The sequence below is a fragment of the Neophocaena asiaeorientalis genome, unplaced genomic scaffold (genome assembly GCF_003031525.2).
Source record: "Neophocaena asiaeorientalis asiaeorientalis breed wild unplaced genomic scaffold, Neophocaena_asiaeorientalis_V1.1 scaffold46, whole genome shotgun sequence".
NCBI classification, from domain to species: Eukaryota; Metazoa; Chordata; class Mammalia; order Artiodactyla; family Phocoenidae; genus Neophocaena; species Neophocaena asiaeorientalis.
In genome coordinates this window covers 8,476,148-8,489,470 of record NW_020175393.1, presented here as the reverse complement: position 1 = coordinate 8,489,470, position 13,323 = coordinate 8,476,148, and the positions used below count along the sequence as shown (strand labels likewise).

Here is a 13,323-nt window from a genome sequence, read left to right as displayed (position 1 = left end):
CGGAGCACAGGCTCCAGACGCGCAGGCTCAGCGGCCATGGCTCACGGGCCCAGCCGCTCCGCGGCATGTGGGATCTTCCCGGACCGGGGCACGAACCACTGCGCCACCAGGGAAGCCCTCTGCTCGTATTTTTAAAGGATCATCTGGAAGGCAGAAAAATCCCCAGGGCAGTTCAGGCCCCACAATTAATTGAAGGGAGGTGCCTCGGCTCAGGGCTTTTTGGGGGGCCCTCCATGAAAATCATGTCCCCTCCGAAGGCTTGTGTCAGGGCTCTAGTGGAAATTGAGTTAGGCCCTGGGTCCTGGCCCTCCAGCTCCAGCTGGCATGTGGCTTCTGACCCTGGCCTCTGCCTCCAGAGGCCACTCGGTATCCTCACCGGGGGTCCTCAGCTGACCTCACAACCATCACGCTGAGCAGGGCAGGGCTCGGGCCAGACTCCAGGTGGAGCTGGGGGGACCCAACTTCGGACATGATTGGAAGCAGGTTGGGCCCCTCACAAACCCCTAGAAGCTGCCCTACTTCCTTTTCCCTTGTTTTAAAAGAATCACACAAGTAACGCATCTTCACATCCTAGGAGTTAAGTCTTCGAAAGTGGAATGAGAAACTATAAAAACCCCTCTTTTCGCCTCCCCACTCTACTGCCTCTCCCCAGAGGTAACACAGTGAACAGTTTGGGTGTTGGGGGTGGTGCCCGGATGAGTGGATAAAACGTGGGGGCTGTGAACCAGGCTGCCTGGTTCAAATTGCCCTTCTGCTACTTATCAGCTGTGTAACTTAGGGCCAGTGACTTCACCTCTCCGTGCCTCAGTTTCTCCCTGAAAATTGAAGGCAATAATAGTCGTCACCGCTTGGGGTTGTTGTGAGGAACAGATGAGTTAATAGTTGAAAAGCACCCAGCCCAGCCCTGACCCATGGCAAGGATTCAAAGAGCATCTTGATTCTTCTAGTCTTTTCTACACATTTACTCATTTCCTGCCTAAGTGGGCTCCGGCTGTACATTTTATTCTGCAGTTTGATTTGTCCACTCAGTGCTGTATCTCTGAGATCTTCTTTCCTATATCTGAGACCTTTCTGTCCTGGGACCCTCTTTCTCCTTGCGTCTCCTCATGGAGTCCACTGATTTCTCCCCATCGTTCCCCTCCCTCTGTCCACATCTTCCCTTGGAAAAGGTTCTGACCAGCCTGTTCATACTAAGGCGTAAATGACTGACGAGGGAGGCTGGTGTGAAACCACCTCAGGCCCCTGACCAGAGGAGGGCACAGCTTCGGAGGGGAGCCAGGAGCCACCCGTTATCAACACCTAAGGGCTGTTCTGTTAGGTGCGTTCTGCACACTCACTGTGTCTCCTTGAATCCTCACAACGACCCCAAGAGGCAGGTGCCATTATTGGCTCCATTTTACTGGGGAGGAAACCAAGGCACAGAGAGGTTAAGTGGCTTTCCCAAAGTCACCCAGCCAATATGGGCAGAGCAGGCACTTCGGCCACCTCTGTTGACTGTGAAGTCCATTTTGGTCACAACTAAACTAGATCCCCGACACAGCTTAGGGAAGGTAGAGGCAGGTGGGAGGCTCTGGGGGAACCTCAGCAGAGGCGACCTGTGGACTCTGAGGGTACAGATGGGGGCAGCTCTCATTGCCTCGGCTACAACTTAAGCCCCTGCTATGTTTTCCATGCTACTGGGCAGGGGCAGGAATTCTCTGGAGCATCAGACCCCCTGGTCCCCTCAGGAGGAGGGGACAGGGGCGAAGGTTCTTCAGGGAAACACCCTAGCCCCAGGGTCTGCATCGTAGTGGGCACTCGAGTTCCCGGTGTTACCGAGTACATGCACGGTGGACCTTTTCCAGGCCTGGTGGGTCTGACGTCAGACAGTGGGGAGGGTCTGGGGCATTTTAGATCTCCCGTGTTCCTCCTCTCAGCCCTTCCTGACCAGACTGGGCACTGGGGGAGGCTGCGAGTGGCCCTTAGGCTTTGAGTGAGCAGGAGTGCTTGGGGGTTGGGGGGGTGTTAGCACCCCCAGGGTCTCTCTTGGACCACCCCATCCGCCCTTGGATCCCCTCACCCCTCAACTCCCGCCCTTAACCCCACACCCATCCCACCTGGCCACGCTTAGAGCAACCCAGGCTGGGAGCCAGGGCAAGGGGCTGGGACTCTGCAGGTAGCAGCAGCTCTGCGAGGGGGGTGAAAACTTTGACAACAGGATTGGGGGTGGGAGAGTCACCTTCTGACAGAGGACCGGGGACAGGCTAAGGCTTGTGACACTCTTTGATACACAGACAGCTGAGGTTCATAATTCAATATCCTCCCCCAGGAGGCTCTCACAGACCCCGGCTGGGTGGTGGGGCAGGGATTCCTGCGTCCATTTTACAAATGAGCAAACTGAGGCTGGCGCAGGCAGTGAGAGGCTGAGCAGGCTTGAGCCCATGTTCTCGCCCCGCCCAGGATGGGCGCCCAGCCCTTTGTGAGAGAAACAAGGGGCTCGTTCTCCCTCAGTCCTCCCCGTGCCGGCTGGCACTGCCAGGCTCGGTGTCTGCACCCTCACCCCACCCCTGCCCCCATGGGCCAACTGAAGTTAGATTGTTCCTGAGGGGGAGGGGCTCGCTGCATTTGTGAGCGGGCAGGGGGTGCAGCTGCGAGGGGAGTGAGCTGGGCTGGGGTCAGAGCCTGTGAGGTCTGCAGGGCTGCAGTGCAGGCAAAGACTGGCTACCCCTCTGTAGGAGCCCAGGACAGAGATGGAGGCTGCAGATGTGGCCCTGCTACAGGACAGAGGAGGGGGGGAAAGGGTGTGTCTGCTCCTTTCTCCTTGGGAACTGTCCTTAGGGAGCTGGGCAGAGAGACCCCTGGGGCTGAGGCAGCCTCGTCACAAATTCCTGGCCTACGGGGACAGAGAAGGGAGGAAGGGAGGTAAGGTTAGGGCCGCTGAGTACTCAGCCCTCCAGCTGGGTAGCGCTGCTCCACTTTGTAGGGCAGGATGCAGGGTGATTAGAGCAGCCCTGGCTCGGGGGTCAGGTGGCTTGGGCGGCCCTGGGTCAACCAGATGTCCAACCTGGGACAAATGCCTTCCCAGCTCTAAATGGAGACATGATGGTCTGAAGACCCTTCACCCTCACCCATCATGAGCTGGGGAGCCAGAATGTGGGATTGGGTCCCAGCACTGTCCCCGCTGCCCGAGACCTAACCTCCCTGTGCTTCTGTTTCTCCTTTTCTGTAGAAGGAGAATAATAGCCAAAGCTACCAGATGGGGCTGTTTGAGGTTAAAGTGCTTGGAACAGTGCCCAGCACACAGTAAATGCTCAGATAGATGCAAATTATTATTATTTCCATGATCCGGTGATTTTCACTGAATATATGCCAGTACCTTCCGCTAATGCTGACTTAGTCTGATGTCTGGCATTAGGCAGAACATGTCAGCCTGTGCTGCTTTCCTTTGCCACCCCCAGAGGTCTGGTCTCATTCTTAGGACCTTGGGCACAGCTCTGGCGTCTGGTCTACGCTGTGGCTGACCCTCCAATCTTGTGCTGATCCATCACTCACCCGCTCAGCCTACCAAGTGCTGTACACTGTTGAAGACACATTATTTTCATTTAACGCTCTCACCAATCTTCTGAAACTCTTTACAGGTCAGGTAACTGAGGCTCAGAGAAGTTAAGTGACTTGCCCAAGGTCACACAGCAAAGAAGTGGCAGAACTGAGATTCAAGCCCTGTTTGTAGCACTTGCTCAACTACAAAGTTGTACCGCCTCTTGCAATATCGCTGAGAGGGGACCCTGCAGCCCCTGTCAGGACCTTATGGCATCTGGTCACCCCCAGGGCCCCTGCACCTCTCAGAGAGTCTCAGCCCATCCCAGCTGGGAAGGACCTTAGAAATCACCCAGTCCAACGTTTTCATCTTGTGGATGGGGAGATGGAGGCTCAGAGAGGGGGAGGGATGTGCCCAGGGTCACTCAGTGGGCTAGGGACAGAGTGCGACCAGCTGCAAGACTCATTCTGTCCTGTCCTGCCCCCTTCCCAAATAGGCCTTAGTCCCCTGTCCTCCTGAGACCCTTCAAAGATCAGGGCTGATGTGCTGGGTGGTGGAAAGCTCTCCCTAGGCCCTGGGAGGACCAGGTGCCCTGCAGTGGCCCTCCCTGTGCAGGGTTACAGTGGCCTGAGGACTTGCCTTTCTCATTTACTGGCCTGTAGATGCCAGGAGCTCAGGGACTGCAGCTGGCTCGCTGCTGTATGGCCAATGCTGCTTCATAAATAGTAACCATTCCCTGCACATGTTCATAGAAGCCTGAGGCACAGCAGTGAGCAAGACAGACAAAATGCCTGCCCTCAGGGGAGTTTGCATTCCTATTGACAAAGAGATAGAGAATGAATTGAAATAACTAAGCAAAAATGTGTAATATTTAAGATGGTGGTAAGTGACATGGAGAAACAAAACAGGGAAGGAGCATAAAGTGGGGGGCGGGCTGGTGGGGGGTTTGCAGTTTTAAATAGGGTAGTCATGGAAGGTCTCTGTAAGGAGGTGACCCACTTGAGTAGTGGAGGTGAAGGAATGAGCCATGGTGGTGTCTGGGGGATGGGCACCTCAGGCGGAGGGAAGCGCAGGTGCAAAGGCCCTGAGGTAGGAAACGTGCCTGGTATGTCTGAGGGATTGGGTGTGGCTGGAGCAGATGGAACAAGGAGGAGAGTAAGAGATAATGGGGTCACAGGGATCATGAGGTGGAGACAGATCATAGAGGGCTTTTATGGTGAGGACTTTGGTTTTTACACTGAGTGAAACAGGAGCCATGGAGAGTTCTGAGCCGAAGGAGGGAGAGGATCTAACTTTGGTTTTAACAGCACCCCTCTAATTACTGAGTTGCAAGTAGAATGTCATGGGGCAAGCAGGAGGGAGTCTGGCGCTAGGAGGCGCCTTCAGGAAGCCAGGTGAGGCATAGCAGAGGCTGGGCTCACACTGGGGCAGCGAGGCAGCGGCAGAGGAGGGTGTATTTGAGGCCCGATCTGGAGGCTCACCAGGTGGCATGAGACAGAGAAAGGAGTCAAGGTGGACTTCAAGTCTGGGAGGCTGACCTGGAGGGAGTCTCCATCTCTGGCCCAAGAACCAGCAGACTTGGGTTTAAGTCTCTGTCATCCACTTGCTTGGTGACCTTGGGCAAACCCCTTCCCCTCTCCTGTAAAATGCAGTTGCCCTTGTCCTGGCCTCTTCCCCAAGACCCCGTGCGCTTTGTTACGTTTTTTGTTTGTTTGGGGCTGCACGGCGTGGCTTGGGGGATCTTAATTCCCTGACCAGGGATGGAACCCGGGCCCCCTGCAGTGGAAGCACAGAGTCCTAGCCACCGGACCACCAGGGAAGTCCCAAGACCCCACGCACGTTGAAGGGGACCGTCCCTCACAGCACTGCCCCCTCCCGTCCGCAGGGAGCCAGCGGCCACCATGGCGTCGCGCATCGGGCTCCGCATGCAGCTCATGCGGGAGCAGGCGCAGCAGGAGGAGCAGCGGGAGCGCATGCAGCAGCAGGCTGTCGTGCATTACATGCAGCAGCAGCAGCAGCTGGGGGCGCCGCCCACCCCCGCCATCAACACCCCCGTCCACTTCCAGTCTCCGCCACCCGTGCCCGGGGAGGTGCTGAAGGTAAGGCCTGCTCCACCCTGTCCCTTCGCCCCGGTCCTTGGAGCCCCCGCCCTGAGCCCTTTACCTCCTCCCGGCTCCAGGTGCAGTCCTACCTGGAGAACCCCACCTCCTACCACCTGCAGCAGTCCCGGGACCAGAAGGTGCGGGAGTACCTGTCTGAGACCTACGGGAACAAGTTTGCTGCCCACATCAGCCCTGCTCAGGGCTCCCCAAAGCCCCTGCCAGCCGCCTCCCCGGGCGTGCGGGCCGGACACGTGCTGTCGTCCTCAGCCGGCAACAGTGCTCCCAACAGCCCCATGGCCATGCTGCACATCGGCTCCAACCCTGAGCGGGAGGTGAGTGAGGAGCTGGCCGGTGCCTGCCACCAGCAGAGCTGGGGCCACGTGCTGTGCTCCTGGGACTCCTAGTCTAATGGCAGAGGCAAGATACTGCCCTCAGGGAGCCCAGGTCTGGGGGGAGACACGGCCCCGCCCTCAGGGAGACCCAGTCTCCCAGGAGAAACACCCCTACTTTGGAAACCTCTGCTAGGGAGAAACAAGAGACTCATACAGGAATGCCCAGCACACTTGCAAAGCCATGTCCTGACAGAAGGTATATAAAGCCATCTGCCTGGCCAACTTGGCTCCTTGGGAAGAGCCCTGGCCTGGGCCTTGGGGCCTGGGGGACCTGGACAGCTCATCGTCTCTCTGGGTCTGTTTCCTTCCCCCCCAGGTGAGCAGATGGGGTGAGGTGGGCACCAAGGTCCCTTCAGGTCAGTGGCTGTCCCAGTGCCCCCTTTCCCCTGCCTTTCTCTGAGTAGGCACCCCACAATATGGACTATTTTTTCCCTTTCAGTTTGATGTCATCGACAACATTATGTGTCTGGACGACGTCCTGGGCTTCATCAATCCCGAAACTCAGATTCCCAATACGGTATTGCTGGCCAGGGCGGGGTGGGTGTGTCAGAGGGAGGGGCAGTGGCCCTACAGCGGCTGTGAGCCTGGAGAGAACTAGAATATCTCCTACAGAGATGAGAGTCACCTCCATCAAATCATGTGACGAGGGCCCAGGGTCCCGCAGAGCTGTGAATCCAGAGAGTGCACCTTAGCCTGCGTGTGTGGTGGGGCTTGGGGGGAGAGGTGGCTGGGGAAGGCTTCCTGGGTCGGAGGTGGGGCGGGAGGCACTGGTACTGAGGGGAGCAGTGTGGCCCCAGGAAGGCCTGGAGCTGATGAGTTTCTCTGAGATATGGGGCCCCCTCTTCTACCAAGCCCAGGACCCAGAAAGCACAGGCCCGTGTCCCTCACTCCGAGGGGCGAGTGGTTTCAGGCTGGTTCCGTTCCCTCCCTCTGGCAGCCTCCTGGCAGCGTTAATGCTCTCTGGGCTTCCTGGGCAGAGGTGACAGGGCAGGTGGGAAGGGGTCAGGCTTGGAATCAAGCGGCCTCGATTCTGGCTTTGGCTGTGACTCTGGGAAGTCCCTTAAGTGTTCTGAGCCCCTGGGATGATGCCTTCTACCCACGGGCTGGTGGGAAAATTAGATAAGGCAAGAAATCGGGGGCTAGCTCTGCACAAGGGGGACAGGTACTTACACTGAGCAGGTGGAATTGCAGGCGTCCCCTTCCCTTTTTTTTGGAGATCCCTGAACCTTAGCTGCCCACTCCTGCCTCTTGGGCCCCAGCCCATGCTGCTGGGGGAAGTCAAGGAGTCAGTCCTCAATCCCCACTGCCTGGTGACAGTGCCCAGGGGCTCATCAGGAGTTGGCAGGGGCCAGTGGGTCGGAAGCCTGCTGCCAGCAGGGGCATCGGGGGCTGGGAGGCCAGGGAGGAGGGCACAGCGTCTGGCCCCTTTAGTGGGGGCCAGGGTACCCTGCAGGGTTCTGGGCCTGTGATTTGCTCTGTGTGAATGTGTGGCAGGAACTGGGAAGATCTTTCCAGAGCTCAAACCTGTCCCTGTGGGGCCCGTGTAAACCCCCAATGGCTGCTCATCACCAAGTCCCAGGGCCTCTGCAAGTGGAACCTGCCCTCCGGCGTCCGGCAGGATCTCCCCCCACTCCCCCGCCACCACTGCGCTCCTTCGGCTTGAGGTGCTTTTGACCTCATGCTGTGTCCAGGCTGCTTCCCAGCTCAGCCATCCCCCAGCCTATAGTGCCCTTCCTCACCACGCCCTCTGGAAACCTTCCAGATACTCCAGAATAGATTAGGTGCCCCTCCCCTTGACTTCCAAAGGCCCTGGGGGAAATCCTCTCACCCACTATCTCCTCTCTCTCCAGCTGCTTCCCAGCGCTGGCTGGTTGCTCCTTGAGGGCAGGGGCTGCCTCTTATTCAGCTCTGGACTCTGCCCTGGGTGACCCCAGCACAGCCTCCCCCAGTGTCCCGGGGAATCCTGGGACGATGGGCCCTGGGGAGAGCCCCCCGAAGACAGGGGGCTGCTCATCGGGTACCCTTCCCCACCTCACCCTGCAGCTGCCCCTGTCCAGCAGTCACCTAAATGTGTACAGTGGAGACCCCCAGGTCACCACCTCCCTGGTGGGCGTCACCAGCAGCTCCTGCCCAGCCGACCTGACCCAGAAGCGAGAGCTTACAGGTACCAGCCCGCTGCTTCCCTGCGCCCCAGCTCCCGAGTCCTGCCGCTTCCCTTCCCCTCCCAGCTCCTCTCTCCTCTCCTGTTCTCCAGATGCTGAGAGCCGGGCCCTGGCCAAGGAGCGACAGAAGAAAGACAATCACAACCTCAGTGAGTCTCCCCAGCCCCTCTTCCTCCCCTCACCTGGGCTGGCTCAAAAGCCACTCTCTGACCTGCACAGCTTCTAGGAAGGATTCCCTACCCAAGGCTTTAAAATCCTGGCCCTGGTGTGACTGGGTTCAGCACAGCCCTCTTCCCGTCAGCCCTTTCTAGGAAGGGGTGGGAGAGGCGCTCCAGGGAAGAGATATTCATGAAATTCCCAGCACTTCAGAGGGAATGAGTTTATCAGATTGTTTTCTTTAGGACGTGGAGTCTGGGAAGGAGTTCTGGGCAGTGGAGAGAGAGAGTCTTCCCCCGGCAGCTTCGCCTGCTACAGCCTGACCCCCTTAGCTGTGTCCGACCTGCCCCCGACCCCCTCACCCCCATAGAAATCCCATTTGGTTGGTCACCCATTCCTTCCCAGAAGGACTAAGGCATCCCTGCTTGGGGTGGACCCTTCGTCCCAGGTGGGGTCCTCATCCCCCTAATGGCCCCTCCTGGAATTTGTTACTTTTAGTTGAAAGGAGACGGAGGTTCAACATCAATGACCGCATCAAGGAGCTGGGAATGCTGATCCCCAAGGCCAACGACTTGTGAGTGGGTTTCCTGGAGGAAGGGAAGGGAGGGCAGCAGCTCACAGGTATTACCTGCTGGTCGCCAGGGGGAAGGGCTGGGAAGAGAATCCCTTGGTTGCTGCCTCAAAGAGCTTATCATCTATTTGGGAAAGAAGATTCCTCCCTCCCCCAAATAAGGAAGGCTCAAGACAGAGGAGCAGACGTCCCAGAAGTGAGGGTGGGGTCAGGGGTACTTCCTGAAGGAGGAGTCATGCTGGAGTCATGCTGGGAAAGTTTGGCAAGGCCACAGGACTGGTGCAGAGGTGGTCCAGGGACGGGAGTAGTGAGAGTCAAGGATGACTGTGGGTGTGGGTTTTGGTGGCAGGAATGGGAGGCCTGGGGAAGGAGGCTGCTTCAAATTGCTTGGTTCCTGGGATTAGTGACGTGGGTGGTAGCCCCACAGTTACCTGGGAAGGCCCGTTCTGTGCAGATGGAGATCAGCCTCCTTCATAAGTAGGGGTTGGCTGGATCTGGGGTTTGGGGCAAAGTTGGGAGAGGCGACATAAGCTCCGAACAGGGTTTTACTTCCACCCACTAAGCTCCTGGCAAATACTTGCCCCCTCCCCTGAGCATGCACCTCTGATTCTGCCTGGCCTACAGGGATGTGCGCTGGAACAAGGGCACCATCCTCAAGGCCTCTGTTGATTACATCCGGAGGATGCAGAAGGACCTGCAGAAGTCCCGGGAGCTGGAGAACCACTCTCGGCGCCTGGAGATGACCAACAAGCAGCTCTGGCTCCGCATCCAGGTCTGGCCCCTGAACTTGGACTTCTTGGGTAGCTCTGACTCCTGACCCCTGGCCTGAGTCCTGACCCCAGGGGCAGTGCTTATACTTCTGAAGTTGGAGACATGGGGATGATGCCCATAAGGAGGGAGGACGTATCAGTCAGGATGTTATAGCTTGGTAACAAACAATCCCCAGCAGCTTTAAGCAGCAGATGTCAGTTGGAGGGCCTGTTCCGTGAGACCCTCATTCTGGGACCCAAGCTGACGGACAGGCACATCTAGAGCTGGCTCTTAAAGCCATGTGTCACCCTTAGGGTGACACTTGTCCCTTCTGCTCACATTTCCTCCATCAGTGCAAGCACATGCCTATACCTAACGTCAAGGGGGCAGGAAAGGGCAAACCTACCCCTGTGGGAGGCAGAGAGCTGGGACTTTATGGTGGGTAATGCTAAGAATCACCACAGGGGACAAGAGAAAGAACAAAGGCTTGGGAGAGTCCATCCTACCACCTAGAGCTGCCTAGTCCTGGCTCTGTGTTGAAGGCCTCTTGTCCTCTTTGGACCTGAGGCTGGTCACCTATATACAAAGGGCAGCTGGACTACAGCTTAAAATCCTTCTATTTCTTATGGTAGATAATACAATTCACATTACAGTCCGGCACACATAGCCATACTCAAAGTGAAAAATCAAAGTTTCATGAAAGAACCCTCATCCTTAATAGATGAAGTGCATTCTGATAGTTTCTCGTCTAGTCTAACCTAGGCAAGTCTATTTCAATTAAAAAAATAGAGAGCTGGTCTAAGGCTCACTGTAGTGGTTTCCCAACCCACTCACGAGTTGCGACTTGTAGTTTGAAAAAAACACTGGTCTAGACTCTAGAGCTACCCTGTGCTTCCTCCCAGCTGAGAGAGTTTGTGGTCTTGGGTGCCACAAAGGGAGGGGCAAGGGCTGCAGCGGAGGTGGGGGGCGGGCAACGGGTGCCCACGGGTGTGCGCCTCCAGCCTCTGTCTGCCGCACCTGCAGGAGCTGGAGATGCAGGCTCGAGTGCACGGCCTCCCCACCACCTCACCCTCGGGCATGAACATGGCTGAGCTGGCCCAGCAGGTGGTGAAGCAGGAGCTACCCAGCGAGGAGGGTCCGGGGGAGGCCCTGCTGCTGGGGGCCGAGGTCCCCGACCCTGAGCCACTGCCGGCTCTGCCCCCCCAGGCCCAGCTGCCCCCGCCAGCCCAGCCAGCCCAGCCACCGTCCCCATTCCACCACCTGGACTTCAGCCACAGCCTGAGCTTTGGGGGCGGGGGCAACGAAGGGCCCCCGGGCTACCCCGAACCTCTGGGGCCAGAGCATGGCTCCCCGTTCCCCAACCTGTCCAAGAAGGATCTGGACCTCATGCTCCTGGACGACTCACTGCTACCACTGGCCTCCGACCCCCTCTTCTCCACCATGTCCCCCGAGGCCTCCAAAGCCAGCAGCCGTAGGAGCAGCTTCAGCATGGAGGAGGGCGACGTGCTGTGACCTGGGCCACGGGGGTGGGCCTGGGGGGTGGGAGAGCCAGGGCCACCTCCCTCCCACCCTCCAGCCTGTACTTGTGTGTGAAGTAGCCCCTGCCCTGCCTCACTCCGCCCTGTCGGCCCCCTGTTTGGGCTTAGTGCCCTTGGCAGTCCGTGGGGTCGGAAGCCCCCCACCCAGGGGCAGCCCTCTTGATGGGGCTGGGCAGAAATAGGCCTTCAGCCCGGCTCCCGGAGGTGAAATCATGAGGGTGAGGGAGGATACAGGGTGTGCTGGAGGTAAGACGAGGTCTTACCTTCTGAGCCTGGTCCCCCCACCAATGAAGGAGGACTCGTTGGAACCAGGGGTCCAGAGGTTCCTTCTTGGAGGCAGTGACTGGTCCAGGGGGTGCCCAGGCCTGCCTTTCTGGACTCTGATGGCAACAAGCCCGTCCTCCAGCCTGGCACTCCCCGCACCCCCCTTTGGTGCTAACAGCTCTCCCCACCAAGTGGTGTGAGGGCGGGGGTGGCCAGAAGAGGAGGCGCTGGGTTCAAGTTAGAGTGGGGTCACTGCTGGAAGAGCAGCTCCCCTCCAGTCTCCCCACTTTGTGCCTTTAGTAAACACTGTGCTTTGTACCTGTTTGTCCTGTCTCTTTGGAGGGGGGTCTGGGGACAACAGAGATGGGAGGATTCGACCCAGGGGGCTCCTTTCTGGATTCAGAGTTCAAATGCCCCCATGGGGATCAGGGAAGGGGGCTGCAGGCAGGAGGGACTGAGTCCATCACCTAGTTTTCCCCAGCTCCCCAGCCCTGCCCCATGGGAAGCTGGAGATCTAGCCTTACTTAGGTGGCTCGGGAGTTGCCGGGGGGCCTTGTCCCTCATCGCGGCCACAAGGTGGCGCCACAGCCCTGCTGGTCTCACACCTCCAGCTGTGGCCTGAGACCGCTGACCCGGGTGATGTGGGAGACCCCGTTGCTTGTAAACCAAGTCTACTGCTCCTAACTGCTGCTCTTGGGCACTGTGGGTCCAGGCTACTCCTGGACGGGGATGGGGGGCATGTTTCTCCTGTTCCCACCCCCAGTTCTTTCCCCTCCATAGGTGGGCTGCCTGATCTGTGCGGACAAGGCCCTCTGCCCTCTGACTTAGTGTCTCTAGCAGGACAGGCTCCCTAGGAAGTGAGGGGCTACATCCTTCTATGGGTTTGAGGAAAGAGGGACCATGTAAACCAGTTTGGGAGGAGGTGGGAGCACAGGACGCTGGGTGGTGCCCAGGGTGTGGGTTCTGCTCCGGCACCATCAGGCAGTCAGGTCCCCACTAACCCTTTTCTCTCTCTGGGCTAAAGCTCCCTCACTGCACAATAGTTCCTGGGGCCTCTGCTCCAAGATCCTGGGACCTTATGACCTCACCCAGGAAGGGGAAATGGGCTTGGGGCAGAGAGGGGTGAAGGGGGAGCTTTTTGAGCCCTGGGTTTCTGGGAGGGAGGGAGGACAGGGCCTCTGGGGGCCTTCCCTGGTTCTCCCTCGACTTCCCACAGTCTCTTCAGGCAAAGGCCAAAGTGGCTTCCCCCTCATGGGGCCCTATGAGGCCAAAGGGGCCTAATTTAAAAAAAAGAAAAAGAAAAATCCCAGGATGAAAATGGCTAAGTGGGCAATTTCCTCCTTGCAGAATGGGAGATTGAATCAACGATGGAACAATTAACGTGTGCGGGAGAGAAGGAAAGGGGGCCGGGTGTGTGGGTGCTGATGGCGGCTGGGCTGGGGATTAATCTCAAGGTCAGATGGAGCCGTGGATGACCTTGTGAGTTGGAGCCAGCCCAGGTGCTGGCACCTCCTTCCAGTTCCAGGCGCCACCCTACTGCCCGGGACCTGCCCACAGCCTGGGAACCTCCATTTCAGCCCCTCCTGGGGCAGGTCCTGGACTCTGGCTGGGAGATACCTGATGGGGGAGGCATGGCGGTGTGGAAATCCCAAGGCCATCCTTCAGGCCATTGAGGACTCTCTCCTACCCCCATCTGTTCTCCCCCATCACCCTGGGGACTGACTCAGTGGAGTGGAGAGCTGCCCTCCTGCTTCCTCAAGCAGCCCCTCAAGACCATAGTATGCCCCCTGCACCTTCCTGCAGGCTCCTGCCCCGAGGTTCCTTCAGCCTGGCCACCACCTGCAGCTTGGGAGGAAGGGTCTGGAAGGCCA

General features: G+C 58.2%; 1 protein-coding gene across 1 annotated transcript in view; it reads left to right on the top strand.

The window, feature by feature from the left end:
- Positions 1-11,770, top strand: part of TFEB (transcription factor EB) — a 47,653-nt gene extending 35,883 nt beyond the window's left edge. The window contains 10 exon segments of the mRNA XM_024766004.1: positions 5,403-5,616; positions 5,697-5,819; positions 5,821-5,902; positions 5,905-5,951; positions 6,451-6,528; positions 8,055-8,175; positions 8,266-8,322; positions 8,828-8,903; positions 9,525-9,672; positions 10,674-11,770. Coding sequence (XP_024621772.1) covers positions 5,419-5,616; positions 5,697-5,819; positions 5,821-5,902; positions 5,905-5,951; positions 6,451-6,528; positions 8,055-8,175; positions 8,266-8,322; positions 8,828-8,903; positions 9,525-9,672; positions 10,674-11,162 — 1,419 coding nt within the window. The 5' untranslated portion in view covers positions 5,403-5,418 and the 3' untranslated portion in view covers positions 11,163-11,770.
- Positions 11,771-13,323: the final 1,553 nt, after the last annotated feature.